At 39.4% G+C, this 17,128-nt stretch overlaps 1 protein-coding gene across 2 annotated transcripts; it reads left to right on the top strand.

The window, feature by feature from the left end:
* Nucleotides 1–5,333: 5,333 nt before the first annotated feature.
* On the top strand, nucleotides 5,334–16,491 carry tmem200ca (transmembrane protein 200C, genome duplicate a). 2 transcript variants are annotated; one of them, XM_051097578.1, is made up of 2 exons: nucleotides 5,334–5,571; nucleotides 13,473–16,491. In XM_051097578.1, exon 2 carries the CDS (start codon nucleotides 13,494–13,496, stop codon nucleotides 15,027–15,029), a length of 1,536 nt encoding a protein of 511 aa, XP_050953535.1. In that variant the 5' UTR covers nucleotides 5,334–5,571; nucleotides 13,473–13,493; the 3' UTR covers nucleotides 15,030–16,491. The 2 variants fall into 2 exon arrangements, with proteins under 2 accessions (XP_050953535.1, XP_050953534.1); XM_051097577.1 differs by lacking the exon at nucleotides 5,334–5,571 and adding an exon at nucleotides 5,578–5,987.
* Nucleotides 16,492–17,128: the final 637 nt, after the last annotated feature.

Here is a 17,128-nt window from a genome sequence, read left to right as displayed (position 1 = left end):
CGAATCCTGTCGTCTGTGTTCTGAATCCTGTATCTGCTGAACACAACAGAAATGGAGCTGTACGTTTCAGAATCGGTGCTAAATGTTGGGATTTCTTGATTTTTATTTGCTGTGGAAAATCAAGACACAAGGAATGCTGTCTGTCTTTCTTCACAGCAAATGCACTTCTGCCTTTCTGTAAGACGACAGCGGCGTTAGTGGAGGAACGCATTGATTTATCCACGTTTATTAATAGATTTGAGCTCAACCAGAGCAAAGCAGGAGAATCTCAACCTGTTCATCTCAGTGTAAAATCAGTGAATGTTTGAGTGTCGTGTTGATGTTCCCGCAGCTCCGCGACCTTCAGATGTTCCTCAACCATCTGGATGACGAGTCATTGGTAAATCAATCATCTTATCGTTTGTGTTGTGGCCAGCTGGAGAAGCTGTTAAAGGAATAGTTCACCCAAAAATGGCCATTCAGGATTAGGATGAGTTTGTTTCTTCATCAGATTTGTAGAAATGCACCATTCCATTGCTTGCTAGCCAATGGATGTGAATGGGTGCCGTCAGAATGAGAGTCCAAACAGCTGATAATAACATCACAATAATCCAAAAGTAATGTAAACATGCTCTTAAATTTGAAACGGCTTGTTTAATGACTCGGAAATGCTTTGTAATGGAAGTGAAATGGGTTTTGAGCTCTAAAGCTTTAGTCTTTACAGTACTGAAGGCGTAGTTCATCCAAAAACTGAAAATGAGCTGTAAATGTGCTTATTCTGAGGCCATCCCAGATTAGGATGAGTTTGTTTCTTCATAAGATTTGAAAAAATGTGTCATTCCATCACTTGCTCACCAATGGATGTGAATGGGTGCCGTCAGAATGAGGGTCCAAACAGCTGATAAAAACATCACAATGATCCATAAGTAATACACACAAAGACAGACAAAACCATCATTAAGATGTTTTTAACTAAAAACCACATCCATAATCCATATTAACGCTTCCTCCAGTGAAAAAGTGGTCTGGTCTGAATCAGGAGAGAAATCTGCACAGATCCAAAACATTGGCTGGATTTTGATGTGAGAGACAACAGGATCAGCTGTTTGGACTCTCATTCTGACGGCACCCATTCACTGCAGTGTATCCATTGGTGAGCAAGTGATGGAATTTCTCCAAATCTGAAGAGCAGATAAACTCATCCTAAATAAACTGTGCATGAATGCTGAACTACTCGCTTTAAACAGTGTGTTTTAATAAGAATGAGTTTGATTACTACTTGAGGTTTACAGCTGTTAGCATTAATGACGTTGTAATCGTTAACAGTGTGACCGATGTTTGTTTTCGGGTCGCAGTGATTGGAAACACCCGAAGGCTCTTCATGGAAATGTGAATCAGGTCACTTTAAAAGTCGTTCGCTTTAACAGCAGATGAGGGGAATAATGGAGCTGTTTGCGTCTCCGGCCAGGAAATGTGAATGAATCATCAGGGTGTGAAACTCAAACAGACAAAACAATTTATGAACGTCTGATTCCAGAACAGATGTAGCTGTATAAATATCATTTATATGTTATACAGCAACTGAATCACATGCGTTCATTCTGACAGAAGGTTTTGGTGCAGACTAATGACATTTTGTGATTGACAGTGTCGTGATTAACCGCTGGACGGCAGATGCAGATGTGAGTAGATCTGACAGGAAAACACTTGGTTTGTGGTTCAACACTTTCAGTCACCGTAACCGGAGCTGCACATTTACTGTCTGTGGGGAGACTCAGAATGGATTTACTGTAGATTATCCAAAATGATTATTCTGCCATCATCATCTCACCCTCATGTTGTTCAACACAAAAATATCTGTGTTTTACTCCATGTAATGAAAGTCAATGAGGGTCAGTGTTGTTTTGGACCCCACTGACTTTCATTAAAGGGGTGAAAACTTTTGACACTTCAAAATATGTTGTGTTTTGTGGAACAACAAAGTCGTACATCCCTGTCTCTGGCGCGGGAAAGAAAATACATTCACATGGTGTTTATGTGTGTGAACATTCCACTATTTCCTATTGACTTGTTTAGATTTGTCAAAGTAGCTCATGATTTTTGGCTTATAGTACTTTTTTGGTTCCAGTTAAATGTGACAACTTGCCCCGGTGTGAAATTCAACCACTTTAATTATATGTGACCCCAGACCATAAAACCAGTCATAAGGGTCAGTTTCTTGAAACTGAGATTTATGCATCATCTGAAAGCTGAGTGAATAACTATTTAAAAATCTGGAATTTGGTGGTGCAAAAAAAAAAATATCTAAATATTGAGAAAATCACCTTTAAAATTGTTCAAATGAAGTTCTTAGCATGCATATTACTAATCAAAAATCAATAATATTACTAATCAAAAAAATCAATAATTTTGACCCATACACTGTATTCTTGGCTATTGCTACAAATATACCCGTGATACTTAAGCTCCGGGGTCACATTTAGTCACTTTAACATTTAGTCAGTGCGGTTTTATTGTTCAACTATTAAAAAATGATGATGATAATGTAATTTTGGTTTGAACATTGTATTCTCAATATTATCCTGATTTTAGACCTTTTTGAATTAGATAAACCAACATACAAAAGCACTGGAAGAGCTCGTGACAACTAGCCCCAGTCTAATATCTTTAGCATTTGCAGGATGTACTAAGCATTCCTCAGTTTCCATTTGAGCAGTTCAACGAAGGCCTTGTGCTGAGAATAACCTCTCGGGTCAGGCTCGGCCCGTCCCATGAGGCGTCTGAACTGGAGGATTATGAGAGAGTTTGATGTTGCGGGTCTGTGGGAATCGGATGGTCTGGGACGTGCGGTCGTGCTGCAGGACGCGTCTGCTGAGATGAGATCCTCCCGCTGTAGTGGGAGAGCGAGACGCTTCCTCACGTCCCCATGGAAAGCCGGAGCACAGCTGGAGGGGCTTGTTAAACGCACTCGACCATCGCTGAGCCAAAACAGTTCTTCTCCAGCACTTGATTGTGTCTTGAGGCGAGATCTAGGAACTTCAAAGGCCACGGAGGTTTGGCTTAATGAGCGTCTCTCTGAGGTGCGGCAGGATCTCGGCAGCCTGAACCGCGTTCGTTTGCAGCGTTTCATCTTTATCCTGAGCTCAGCATCTACAGGAAGCACTTTGGGTGCGATTATTGTGGATAAAGTGGAGCGTTGCCAATTAAACGTGCTGCTGTTGACAAGTACAGGCCTTTGATTGTGAAATGAGGTACAGATGATACAATCACACTCATCTGTAACCAGTGTTGGGGAAAGTTACTTTTAAAAATAATGCTTCTAATTGTGTTACGTAGTTACTGGAAAATAATGCATTATGTTACTTTTGTGTTACTTTTTGTCTCTTGGGCTGGGCTTGCTTATTTATTTTTAATAACAAAAAACCCAGTTCTATTTTTGGTAGCTGTAAAGTAATGCATTACTTCACTAGTTACTTGAAAAAAGAAATCTGATTATGTAACTGTCTATAGCATTTGCCAGTTGCTGATTTCAATCGGTTACGCTGATTATTGATTGTTGGGTTGATCTCTGGCCTCTGGAATGATATTGATCAAATAATGATATTGATTAACCCTTTGCTCCTCTTCAGCTGATGCTTACAAACAGTTACCACTTGCATTTAATGAGTTCATCAGGCGTTCTGTTATTTTGTCATGCATTAAAATACTTGCTTTGGCAGGTCACTTATTCTTCCTCAGAGAAATCTTATGGTGCAGAAAAGACTAACAAGAAATACCATGGTACAGTGATTTAAACATGTACCATGGTATTCTATAAAGCACATTGGAGGACCGTGTCAATACCAGGAAATTGGGTAAGTGTTCAGACCAATATGCGACTCTGGAGAACAAAGCCAGTCTTAAGTAGCTCAGATATATTTATTGCAATAGCCAAAATTATTGATTTTTTTTTTTTTTTTAATGCCAAAAATCATTAGGATATTAAATGAAGATTATGTTTCATGAAGGTATTTTGTAAATTTCCTACTGTAAATATATCAACTTAATTTTTGATTAGTAATATGCATTCCTAAGAACTTCATTTAAACAACTTTAAAGGTGATTTTTCTCAATATTTAGATTTTTTTTTGTACCCTCAGATTCCAGATTTTCAAATACTTGTATCTCAGCCAAATATTGTCCTATCATAACAAACCATACATCAATGGAAAGATTAATTATTCAGCTTTCAGATGACCAATTTCTAAAAAAATTGACCCTTATGACTGGTTTTGTGGTCCTGGGTCACGTATGTGTTCATGGTGCCACGACAGTCTTTTATCAAGACCAATGAAGCATCTATATACTGAAGCCTTCTATTATTTTGCTTACTTATTTGTACATTTACATTAGAGAACATGCTAATAACTTTCTCTGAACATTCTGGAAAAGTTCTTCCACTAGCATTAATAGAATGTTAAAAGTTGTCTAGTCTTTAGTAATGTTCTCAAAACATGATTTAAACATTGGGTATGGAACATTTTAGTTGGACGTTTGTCATTTTTGAAATCCATTTCAAAACGCTTCCGTTACAAAACGTTTGCAAAATGATTAAATGTTTCCTTAATGTTTGTGTAACCAAGAAAAAAAAACCTTAAGGAAACATTCAGAAATGTGGCCCTGGAGCACAAAACCAGTCTCAAGTATCATGGGTCTATTTGTAGCCAACAATACATCGTATGCCAAAAATCATTAGGAAATTAAGTAAAGATCATGTTCCATGAAGATATTTTGTAAAATTCCTACTGTAAATATATCAAACATAATCTTTCATTAGCAAAATGCATTGCTAAGAACTTCATTTGGACAGCTTTAATGGCGATTTTCTCAGTATTTTTTTGGACCCTCAGATTCCACATACTGAAATAGTTGTATCTCGACCAAATATTGTCCCATCATAACACACCATACATCAATGGAAAGATTATTTCTTTAGCTTTCATGTGATCAGTTTCGAAAAAAAATGTACCCTTCCGGCTGGTTTTGTGGTCCTGGGTCACATATGTGATCGGTGTATGTCAAAGTATCATGGTGCCACTACAGTACTTTATCAAGACTAATAGATACGGAGGTCTTCTATTATTTTGCTTCTTAATACATTAGAGAAGGTGCTAAGAACGTTCTGGAAAGGTTCTTCCACTAACGTTAACAGAATGTTTATTCAAAGTTTTCTAGTCTTTGAAAATGTTTTCAAAACATTTTAGTTGGAGTTATTTGAGAACGCTCCCACTGCAAAACGTTTGCGAATGTTCCCTTAACGTTTGTATAACCAGGAGGAAAAACCCTTCGGTGAGCTTCTAGCTGAAAAGGAGCGTTAGCTCAACGTTCTTGGAACATATTTTTGTTAGCTGAAGTCCTGTGGTCCTTAGTCATGATGATACTCGCATGTCAATATTCTTGCATTATGGCACTTTTTGACTGGTGCATGACGTTTCTCTGCTTATGAGCAAATGCCGCATGAATATGCTGTTTTCTTGCATATGTTTGACCAACAGGAACAAAGAGGCGCGACGCGACCAGTGAACGCATGTGACCCGCCGCTCGCTCTCGCAGGTAAGCGCGCGTCGCTGTCATTCCGTGTCTCACGGCGGCTCCGAAGGGTTTTGACGCGCGTCTGAGCATCGCGAACGCCGTCACTCATCGGGTTAAACAGTTTAGAAGGCAATTATTCAAATCCTGCAGCACTTGCACCGGATTCGGGCTGCGGTATCATAGCAACAACACCCGAGAAGCGGCGCAACATCAGCCGCAGTAACGGCGGAGCCCGAACCCGGAGCGCAAAACCGGATCGGGAACCCGGCGCTGGAGCGCGCGGTTTGCGCGTGCGATTAAACGGCTGAGCGGAGCTTGGGAAGATTCCTGACTGGAAATGATGGAAATGACGAAGTTAACGCTCCAAATGCGATCTTCTGGAGAGAGAAAGTTTGCGTTTCGTTGCGCGAATACGAATCTATTAGTCGTATTTCACGGTAAGCGATCGTTCATCTCCTCACACGTACCTTCAGTGTAAAGATGGAGTAGATTATGTGATTTATCTTTGGATATATATATATATAATCGATCGACAGATCAATGCATTGCTCTGTCTTTTGTGCATTTTTAGGGTTTGTTAAACGTACCGAATGTCACGAGCTGTTACGCACGTTATTTTCCGCGCATAAACCGCGCCGATTTTCCAGTTTCTCTTCAGTTTTGTGTTCATTTTGAGAAGGGGGTTGTGTTAAATTACCTTTATTCGTTGTTTTGTTTCATTCCTTCGTCTTTAACAGACGTGTCTGCTGTTCTTTATCTGAGCAGCTCTTTTTCACAATCACCATTTTTTATCAACAGTAACTGCACATTTCAACTCACGTTTGTGTCTGAATTCGCCGCTTTTTATGATCCTCGTGTCTGTATCGAGATTAGAAACGTCTGAATTTGTGGTGACATGAAATATTAGGCTTTTAAATGAAGACAAAGTGACTGTAAATCTCCTCATTATCGAATAACACCGACCTGTTTGAAGCCACGGAAGAGTGGCTAGCTATAGGTTATTCATTATTGACTATTATTGATCTGTGACTGTATCTGATGTAACACAGAGGTGAGCTGTTTCAGATTTAGAAGCCTCTGAGGTCATACATGATCAATGCATTTTAGGTTAGACTGTTCTCTGTGTTTCATGGCTGTTAAAACCTCACTTTTAGAGATCCTCATGCTACGAATTCATCTCATCTTTCTAAAACGTGACCCTGGACCACAAAACCAGTCATAAGGGTCAGTTTTTCAAAATTGAGATTTATGCATCAGCTGAAAGCCAAATAAATCAGTTTTTAGGATAGGATACTGTTTGGCAGAGATACAACTATTTGAAAATCTGGAATCTGAGGGTGCAAAAAAAAAAATCTAAATATTGAGAAAATCACCTTTAAAGTTGTCCAAATGAAGTTGTTGGCAATGCATATTACTAATCAAAAATTAAGCTTTGTTATATTTACAGTAGAACAATTACAAAACATTTTCACGGACCCTGATCTTTAATTAATATCCTAATGATTTTTGGCATAAAAGAAAAATCGATCATTTTGACCCATACAATGTATTTTCATCTATTGCTCATATACCCGTGATCCTTAAGACTGGTTTTGTGGTCCAGGGTCACAAATATGAAAGCTGTAAATATATTCCATTTAACCAATTCGTTTCACCAGGCGGATGATTAGAAACCTTTAGGATCTTCCAGTTAGAGACTGGAATGAGAGCAAGGATAATTAGTCAAACACCTGAATGAGGACATACAGTGTTTTCTGCAGTTTTTGTTACATCACTGTGTTTATAATGCGCTTAGTCATGGAAGATCTTGTTCAAAGCCAGTGCAGTAATTAATGCAGGAATTCATGATTTGTTGTTTATATCAGAGTTCATTAAGCATGCAGTGAACAAAAAAACGAAAGAGAATCCGTTCAAGACGACCGATCTCTCACAACTAGAAAACTAGTGCAGCGTAAACTCACTGACATGCCTTAATTGCGGATAAACTGCCATCTAAGTGGTTTTTAGCTTACTTTAGAGACTTGCATCCCATTAAAACAAACTCCTTTACTTTATTGTTCAAGGGGTTTGAGCAACTGGGCTCACACTGAAGCAGATTTCTTATTAGAATCCAAATTAAAGACCAGATCTCTGTAGTCAGGGTCAGTGTGGACAGTGTATTTAATTTGATTCGGATGATGGATTGATCAGGTGAAACCTTCTTAATAGTCTCAAGTTGTGTCTGATGTTCACCGTCCGTGAGGTTTTGTTCTCTGGAATTTGTAAAGATTTCAATGAATGATTGCAGAACCCAGTAGTACAGCCCATACTGGACTGGTTGTACGTCTGCTTTGTTTTCATTCATTTCAATTAAACCTGTCTATAGTAGCGAGTTGAATAATGGATGTGTTGTTTCTAGCAAGTAGTATAGTGAGAGACTATGAACTGTGGTCCCTCCAGCATTTCACACACTGGATAAACCAAATCTAGAGAAGGAGAAACTGGATTCAGATCAGTGGAGGGCAGTTTTGCCAGCAGCACATCCTTCAGATGGATTTGTTGCCCGTGCGAACAGCGTATCATTCATTTTCCGCCCACGATTGAATGTCAGCAGCATATGCTTGGTGAAATTTGTTTATTTGTTCGAGGAATATTATTTGTTGACTCGCGCGCCCTGCGTTTGCCAGCGGAATCAGATGGTAATGGCCGTCGTTTTTAGCTTCATTACCTTTATGTTTCTCTGCACTGATCATATTTCTTTTTACGTCTGCGAGTTCATTCTGGCAGTGTGTGTCATTTGGTGTTTGGTCGTCATGACGTGTTTATTTTCACCCGCTGCCCTCGCTTCACAAATAAACACAAAGGTCATCGTGATCCATACATCCTGCTCGGCCGTGTTTGACATGTCAGTTCACGTGTTGTGTCTCTGAAGTCTCTGTGGATCCGCCGCTCGTTTCTCTGTTCGTTCAGATTCTCTGCTGTTTGCTTTGATGTGGAAGGATCGGCGCACACCTTTGAACTCACGCGGCCCGCGATCATCCGTTTGTCTGGACCGGTGGAGCGTTTTCAGCTTCATTTCATTAAGCGCGGAGTCCTCCGTTGCCAAACACTCAGAGGAATTCGTCAAATCTGTAAATCTTTGTGGTTGGAAATATAGAAGGAGAGCCAACGGAGAAATATGGGAGCTGGGTTTCTTAAAAGCTGTGTGTTTTTGTAACACCAGTAGTCGCCTGCAGCATCTGTGCATTGTATTGTTAGAAAAGAAAAGGCTGTTTGTTGGTAGCGAAGATGTAGGAGATGTGACGTTAGTGTTTGAGTTCAGCCAACCATGATAACTGATCTCACACCAGTTAACTGCTTTTTAAACTATTTATTTATTTATTTTATTTTTTTCACTACTTGCAGGTTTAGTTCAGCCAAAAGTGGCCATCTGAGATTAGGATCAGTTTGTTTGTTCAGATTTGGAGAATGTGTCATTCCATCACTTGCTCACCAATGGATGTGAATGGGTGCCGTCAGAATGAGAGTCCAAACTGCTGATAAAAAAAACATCACGATAATCCACAAGTAATCCACACCACTCCAGTCCATCAGTTCACATCTTGAGAAGACAAAAGCTGAAACAAATCCATCATTAAGACATTTTGAACTTATATTATGGAGTCCAGAGTCCATAATAACACCTCCTCCAGTAAAAAAAAAAAAAAAAAAAAAAAAAGTGGTCTGGTCTGAATCAGGAGAGAAATCTGCACAGATCAAGCACTTTTTACAGTCCAAAATGGCTACAAATATGTAGCTGGATTTTGATGTGAGAGACAACACAAGATGGTATTTTCACTGGAGGAAGCATTTTTTATAGAGCTGAAGTGTCTTAATGATGGATTTGTTTCAGCTTTTGTCTTCTCAAGATGTGAACTGATGGACTGGAGTGGTGTGGGTTACTTGTGGATTATTGTGGTGTTTTTATCAGCTGTTTGGACTCTTATTCTGACGGCACCCATTCACATCCATTGGCGAGACAGTAAATAAATTTGCGTTTACAAAATGTACAACACTCTAAGACTAAAAGTGCTTTGCATTATGAGTGGAATTTGTTAATGAAGCCCAAAGTAAGATGAGTTGTTTTCTTTATCAGATTTGTATAAATGCGTCATTCCATCACTGTCTCACCAATGGATGTGAATGGGTGCCGTCAGAATGAGAGTCCAAACATCTGATAAAAACATCACAATCCACGAGTAATCCACACCACTCCAGTCCATCAGTTCACATCTACAGAAGACAAAAGCTGAAACAAATCCATCGTTCAAAAGACATTTTAAACTAAAATTATAGATAATAATTATAATAACACTTCATAATAACACTTATTCCGGTAAAAAAAAAAAGTCTGAGGGAAATTTGCAAGAATAAAGCACCATTTACAAACCAGAAAAATCCAAAACAGCTCTAAACAAATATGTGGCTGGATTTCAATGTGATTTTTTTTTTTTTTTTTCACTGGAGGAAGCGTTATTATGGATTATGGACTTGAATTTTAAATAAAATCATCTTAATGATGGATTTGTTTCAGCTTTTGTCTTCTCAAGATGTGAACTGATGGACTGGAGTGGTGTGGGTTACTTGTGGATTATTGTGATGTTTTTATCAGCTGTTTGGACTCTCATTCTGACGGCACCCATTCACATCCATTGGTGAGACAGTGATGCAATGACACATTTCCACAAACTCTAATCTTGGATGGCCTGAAGGTGATGACATTTTCGTTTTTGGCTGAACTATTCCTGTAAGACAAGCAGTGTGTTTTCTCAGGTTGAGCAGCAGTTATTAAAACAGAGTGTGTAATAAAGTTTGAGTGATTCTCTGTAGTGCACTGGTGAGTAAATATACGGCAGGTCCATAAACGCTCATAACGGACACGCTTATCAGCTGACAGAGGGAGAGTAAAGTTTTCTCTCATATTTTTTCTTTTGTGATCTAATCGAGGACAATAAAATTGCACCATCATTCAGCCGATGTTCATTGATCGCTCGTTCAGTTTCCTGGCTGAATGATTCTGACAACAACCTAATTACACACTACTGTACATACGTCATGTTTATTTACCGTCAGCATGTTTACGAAGCTCTGGAGGGTCATCAGAAGTGCTGATTCATGCTGAATCGATGTCCATCTAACGTGTCGAGAGACTCAAAACAAGCACTTAATGAGCACGGCGTTACACGTGAAGAGAAATGGACACTCGAAATGCAGCGAGAAACTAATTCACTTTTGTCTTCTTTTCTCCCCTGATGATTCAGAACTAATGAACTCTGGTGCTGGAAACTCAAATATGTATTTTCCCTCTGGAAGTCCCTTCTGGAAGACAACATAAAGATTTAATTGGTGCCATAAATTATTAGACTCCGCTGCAGAAAGGCAGACGGGTTCACAAGGGCCACTGCAAAATATAGTCTGTCTGTTTTGATTAAGAACATGAAATAAACATACAGTGAATCATCTCTGTGTTCCACTAAACTCAGTAGTTTCTGCAAACTTTACTAGGCTCTGTTTGGGTGATGTGGTTTAGTGGTTCAGACCCTTGAGAAAGTCTGTAATGCATCTAAATTTTTTAGAGTTTGTTTACACAGACTGCATTTTTTTATTTAATGAACCTCCCTGGTACCGAATCTCTCAAAACACTTTTATGCATATTCAAAGATGGCATGTCACAACCGGTTACTGGTTCATCAAACCTGGTTAGATCCCACAAAGAGAAGCACAGCTTCATTTATTTAATCCCGTATGATTTTAAAGCTTTAATTTATTGTTATTCAGTTGAACTGAATTGAACAGGAAGCACTAGAAGCCAACCTTGACTCGACTGACTCGCGTTCCTCCAGTTTGTGGTGGAATCAGCTTTTATGTCAAATCGACAAACAGATGCTTTTCATCTTTCTGTTTGGAGTCTGGTGTGAATCATGTCATCTGTCTCTGTCTCACACCGCTTCTGTTCTTCTTTCACTCGTGCGGCCGTGATGGCCCGTCACTGCTGTGTGTTTGTGCTGCATTAACCCACACCATCCATATGCTGTTCACAGGAAGCAGAATCTCGCTCCCACTCAGAGTCCGGTGAACACGAGCGCCGCTCTGCCTGTGTTCAGTCTCTCGTGCTCAGCCGTACAGATTCTACAGAGCTTTCATCAAGATAAGTGAGCTTCTGGAACATCCGGCAAATGAAGAACCAATAGGAGCGCAGCAAATGCTGGTGTGTGTGTGAGACAGAGAGAGAGACAGAGAGACATTCATTGGAAATGAGTGATACTGGTAGGGTGGTGCATATATATATACGAGTGTGTGTGAGAGATGATTCTGGTAACAGGTCAGAACGTTCTTCTGCTCACCAAGGCTGCATTTATTTGATCAAAAATCTAGTAATAATTATGAAATATTATTACAATGTAAAATAGCTGTTTCTATGCGAATATCTGTTAAACTGTAATTGATTTCTGTGATGCGCAGCTGAATTTTCAGCATCATTACTCCAGTCTTCAGTGTCACATGATCCTTCACAAATCATTCTGATATGCTGATTTGCTGCTCAACAAACAGTTGCACAATATTTTTGTGGAAAACATGATACATTTTATTTTTCAAAACCCTGAACTTTTGAATTATGGTGTATCAGTGTTTCCACAAAAATATTAAGTAACAAGAACTTACAAAAATATGTATATGGGCCATTCTACAGAATTGGTCAGAGTTGGAAAATGTTTCTTTTTCCCCCCCAAAAATGTTTGTATGCAAACTGTATAATGTCCAAGGTACACATTTCTAGTAACTGTGCAATTAGTTCTCATATTGTATTTTCAGAAAGTTTTAGAATATTTGTCCTCTTCCCAAATTTGTCACTACTGAAACAATAATAATCATTTAATTAGAAGGGTTATATTAACCTATTAAGATTTTGCCAACATCTAGATCGAAAATATATATTTTTTGCTATTTTATTACATTTTTTCACAGGTAAATCCGTAACAATTAAATTTTTAACAATATTTCAAGTGTAATTTATGAGATTTGTTGTATTTTGAATCCAATTTTTGATCATACTGATTTCAGAGTTAAGGATTCATTAGTTTAAACGTACATTGAACCAAAAACTATCAGAACATCTTAGTTGATAATTCAGTATTCTTATTTTTGACAAAACAAAACATTGGTAGCGACCACAGCGCATTACAGAATTTTAACTCACATACTAAAACACTACTAAAATACAACAACATTGCATAACTGTACTACAATGTAGTTTATTTCCCTCAAATATGAGGACTAAAATAATACATTTATGGCTGTAGCTAAAATCAGTCTCTGCAGTAGACTAAAACATGCACTTTTCAGTAGTGACATGAAAAATGAGGGACACTTTTTTTTTTTTTTTTTTACATAAAGTTTCAATAATTTACAAAAAAAAAAAATTGAACTTCTTTTTTTTTTTTTTTTTTTTTTTTTTTTAACTTTTTAAAAGAATCAAAAAGATACTTTTAAAAACAACAATGGAAAAAAAAAATACAAAAAATATGTCAATATTATTTCCATAAGTTTAGGGTTCAGGACAGCCACCTCCCAACTAAAAGTACATAATAAATTATGATTTTATATATCTATTACATATATTAAGGTTACTAACATTTTAAATATTATTGTGGGTTTCGATAGATAATAGAAGGATCTTAATAAACATCTAAGATTTGAATACTTAAATGTTTTTTAAATGTGTTTTTGGTTTGCACCAATTTTGTGGAAAAGTGTATGTTTTCTCTTTTATGTGTAGTTTTTATTGTTTCTGATTGTTGCTTGTGCGTGCACATGGTATTTGTTAGATTTGGTGAGTATGTGTCTAGATCTCATGGCTTTCTCAGCCCACACTAATGTTCTCATGTTCTTTCTATCCTCTCCAGGATGATTAATTGAGCGCCATCATGATCGCCACAGGGGGTCTGCTGCGGATATCTGCCAGGAGACAGGACTCCCTCCGTGCGAAGAACCGCGCCGAAAACAAGCGCAAGAGGAAAGCGAAGAAAAAGAGGAAGAACGAAGTGGTTGTGGTGAAAGGCAAGCTGAAGCTGTGCTCCGTATCCGGACTGGTCGCCGCCGCCGGGATTCTGGTGCTGCTGGTTGGCGTCGCCATGGCCGTGTTGGGCTACTGGCCCAAAGAGAGTCCGCTTTACCCGGGACTGATGAACGCACAGAGCGCTCGGAGGACTTACGAGAGCCGGGAATTAGTCAATGTGACCGTCAGACCGTCTTGGGATCGACTAGATAAAGACTTCAGGAGCTATAATGGCTCCGACGGGACCTCTGAGCCGGATCCGCCTAAGCTGGGAGCATTTGCTGCGTTTATCAACAGATACTTGTATTCGGACAGGCTCAAAGTGTTCGGACCTTTAATCATGGGCATCGGGATCTTCCTTTTCATTTGTGCCAATGCGGTGCTTCACGAAAACAGAGACAAAAAGACCAAAATCATTAATCTCAGAGACATCTACTCAACGGTGATTGACATTCATAGCCTGCGGAGCAAAGAATCAGCTCCGCTGAACGGTTTCGTCAACTACTGCCAATCAAAAGACACCAAATCGTACGGTTCCCCTCATAAGGCCTCCTGGCCGTCTCCAGGCTCCGGGCGACACGACGCGGGTAGCATGATCCCATCTCGACGTCCGTCTACCACCATCCCACCGTCCCGACAGAGCATTACGGACACCGTCTACAGCATCTATCGAGATCAGAACCGAATCGGCACAGCGGCGCCTGAGCTGAAGCAATGGGAAACCAGGACCATCGTGTCCACTTCGGTCAACGCTTTCACCCTACCCATGATGAAGCTCAACCACCGAGCAGCTTCGGAAAGAAGGGGTTCGGATAAAACCGGAGAGGCCAAAAGAGAGTTCCTGGACGCCGAGGCCATTTGCAGACGTTTGGAGGATCTGGTAGCGTCTAGGACCATCACCAAGGCCAAAGTGGAACCTCATCCCGAGCTTCCGCAGGATTCGGTGGAGGTGTACAGGAGCAGCGGCAGTTTGCAAGGAGCGCCTCGCGTTTCTCTGCAGGGTTCCCAGGTTCAGCTGCTGCCGTCCTGTTCGCCGGGCCGCAAGGCCGCCGGATCTCACCTGTCCTTGAGCGCTTTGTCTGACTACTCCAGGTCTGTCGATCTGGATATCTGTCCGTCCACCCCTACGGTGGTGCGATCGAGACGTCTCAGCTGCCCTCGGCTGGAAGGCCTCGGCAGCGGGGGCTACACCAAACTCGAGGGTCTCGGAGGCGAGTCGTTCGAGTCCACGGACAACGCCGCGTTCAGTCGAGAGAGCTCTGTTGAGGTTTTGGAAAAGGACCGGGAGACACATCAGGAGGAGTGTGCCGTGATCAGACAGTATTCAAAGAAACAAAAACTCATAATGGTTTCCCAGTCGGATACTACTTTAGAAGATGTGGAAATGGACAGCGTAGAAGTTTAACTTCTGTTAGTCTAGAATGACAAGCAGTCGAGACGTTGCCTGTTCGTTAGACCCAAAGGTTCTCAGTCTTTAGTACTGTTTCCTCAAGGAATTACAAGCAAAAACTCAATGGGACGTGAAACAAATTCCAGCATGATAGCACAGCTATGCTCCACTAGATGAAAAAAGCAACTTTATACTTCCAGTAGTAGATTATTTGTGGCTGTTTTCGTTTATCGGTGACGTTTGGCTGTCTGAGCAGCATGTTTTATACTGTCGTCGACTTGCACTTTTTTAATCACCAAATTATTGATTATTTTTTAGAAATTGACTTGATAGCAATATCTCATTTGAAATGTTCCCTGCTCGTGTGGGAAATGTTTATGTTTGCATTTTGCCTCAGAGATGTTAACTTACACTTGTATGCTGTCGGTTTTTACTTATTTTTTAGTTCGTTTGACTTAAATGAGCCACAAGTCGAATCCTGACGTTAGCTAGCCCAGTGGTTCATGTGGTTCAGTACTGTCTGAGATGTAATGTCTGTTACAGTATATAAAAAAAAATCAAGAGACGTTGACGTGTAGTTTCTCACATGAGTTTTGGGGTCGATTCATTAAAGTTTAATCAAGAGTGTGTCTCTCAAGCAGATCTCATTTAGCCCAAGAGAAGGACTAATGCTGTGTTCCGTCCAAAATCAGATGTTCTCGCTTAGTATCTCCATCCATAAAGCGGTTTCATTGCCAGAGAGACTGAAGATGATGTTTAAAGTGTAATTAAGAGTTTATGTCACAGTTATGATCTTAATCTCTGAACTGTGGGAAATAAAGTCAGAACAGCAAGATATAAACTCAGAATGTGAGGGGGAAAAAGTCCAAACTGTGAGATAAAATGTCAAAATTACATTTTATCCCATGGAGGAAGCTTTCATACTAACTACACAGTAAAAAATAAATTGTTGAGTCAACTTAAAATAATTTGTTATCTGGCTGCCTTAAAAATTTTAATTCAGTCAACTCAAAAAAAAAAGTTTATTCAACTTGAAATGTTAAATTATACTTAGTGACAACTTGGATATTTGAGTTGAATCAACTTAACATTTTAAGGCAGCTGGGTTACTTACCCATCTGTTAAGTTTAGCAAACACAAATATCTAAGTTGTTACTTAGTACAACTTAACATTTCAAGTTGACTAAATGTATTTTAGTTGACTGAACTTAAAATTCTAAGGCAGCAGGGTAACAAATTATTTTAAGCTGACTCAACAATTGTGTTTTTTATTTTTTACAGTGTAGTGAATTTTGGCATCACAAAATTAATGACAGTATGAAAGATGGATGAATATTCCGTTTGAAATCTGCTACAGTTTAAATGAGTATAAATATCATGAGGGAGCTCTGGGATTCTAGTTGACGTTTATAGAGCTGTAATAGATGGCTTTTATTGACTAATTTGGTACCAGAATTCAGGCAGGTAAAACTAACAATCACTACTACTGTTTATAAACTAGATTTACATAAACCTAGAGTTTCTGCAGGTTTCGATTGGAAGTGTGACTTCTGTTCGATGAAATCGTGTCTGTCTGAGTTGAATGGAGCACAGTGTGATCGATCAGTGATGTTTAACGAACAGACGCTCATTTGGGAGTGTGTCTTTGTCACAGTGTTGAAATGTTGCAGTAAACTCTTCTAATGCTTTCAGTGTCAGGTCAGTCGTTTCGTCTCCATTTTCCTTTAATAGAACCATCAGATTCTGCTAATTAATAAATAAACATGATGAATGCACCTGAGGACATCAGCGAGCACCGCCTCAAACTGCTTTGAGCAGTTCCTGAGTCTGAGTCTGTGTTCTGTCTGCAGATGTGCTGAAATATAACACTGTTTCTCCTGTAGTGAAGAACAGCAGTCATTATTCACAGTGTCAAGATCAACTCAAGACACCAGAACAAGAGAAACTCCTAAATTCCCATCATCATATATGTCTGAGTATACTGGACGAAATGTTCAACTCACAGTTTATAAAGATGAATCACATTATGAGCTGGGTTTTAGATGATTTCTGTGAGTGGATGTTGATTTGTGTGATGTTTTCAGGTGCTGCACAGTGAAACACTGACTGAAGTA

The sequence above is a fragment of the Labeo rohita genome, chromosome 24 (genome assembly GCF_022985175.1).
Source record: "Labeo rohita strain BAU-BD-2019 chromosome 24, IGBB_LRoh.1.0, whole genome shotgun sequence".
NCBI lineage: Eukaryota > Metazoa > Chordata > Actinopteri > Cypriniformes > Cyprinidae > Labeo > Labeo rohita.
The sequence above is the reverse complement of the archived record's forward strand: the minus strand, read 5'-3'. Positions and strand labels throughout refer to the sequence as shown.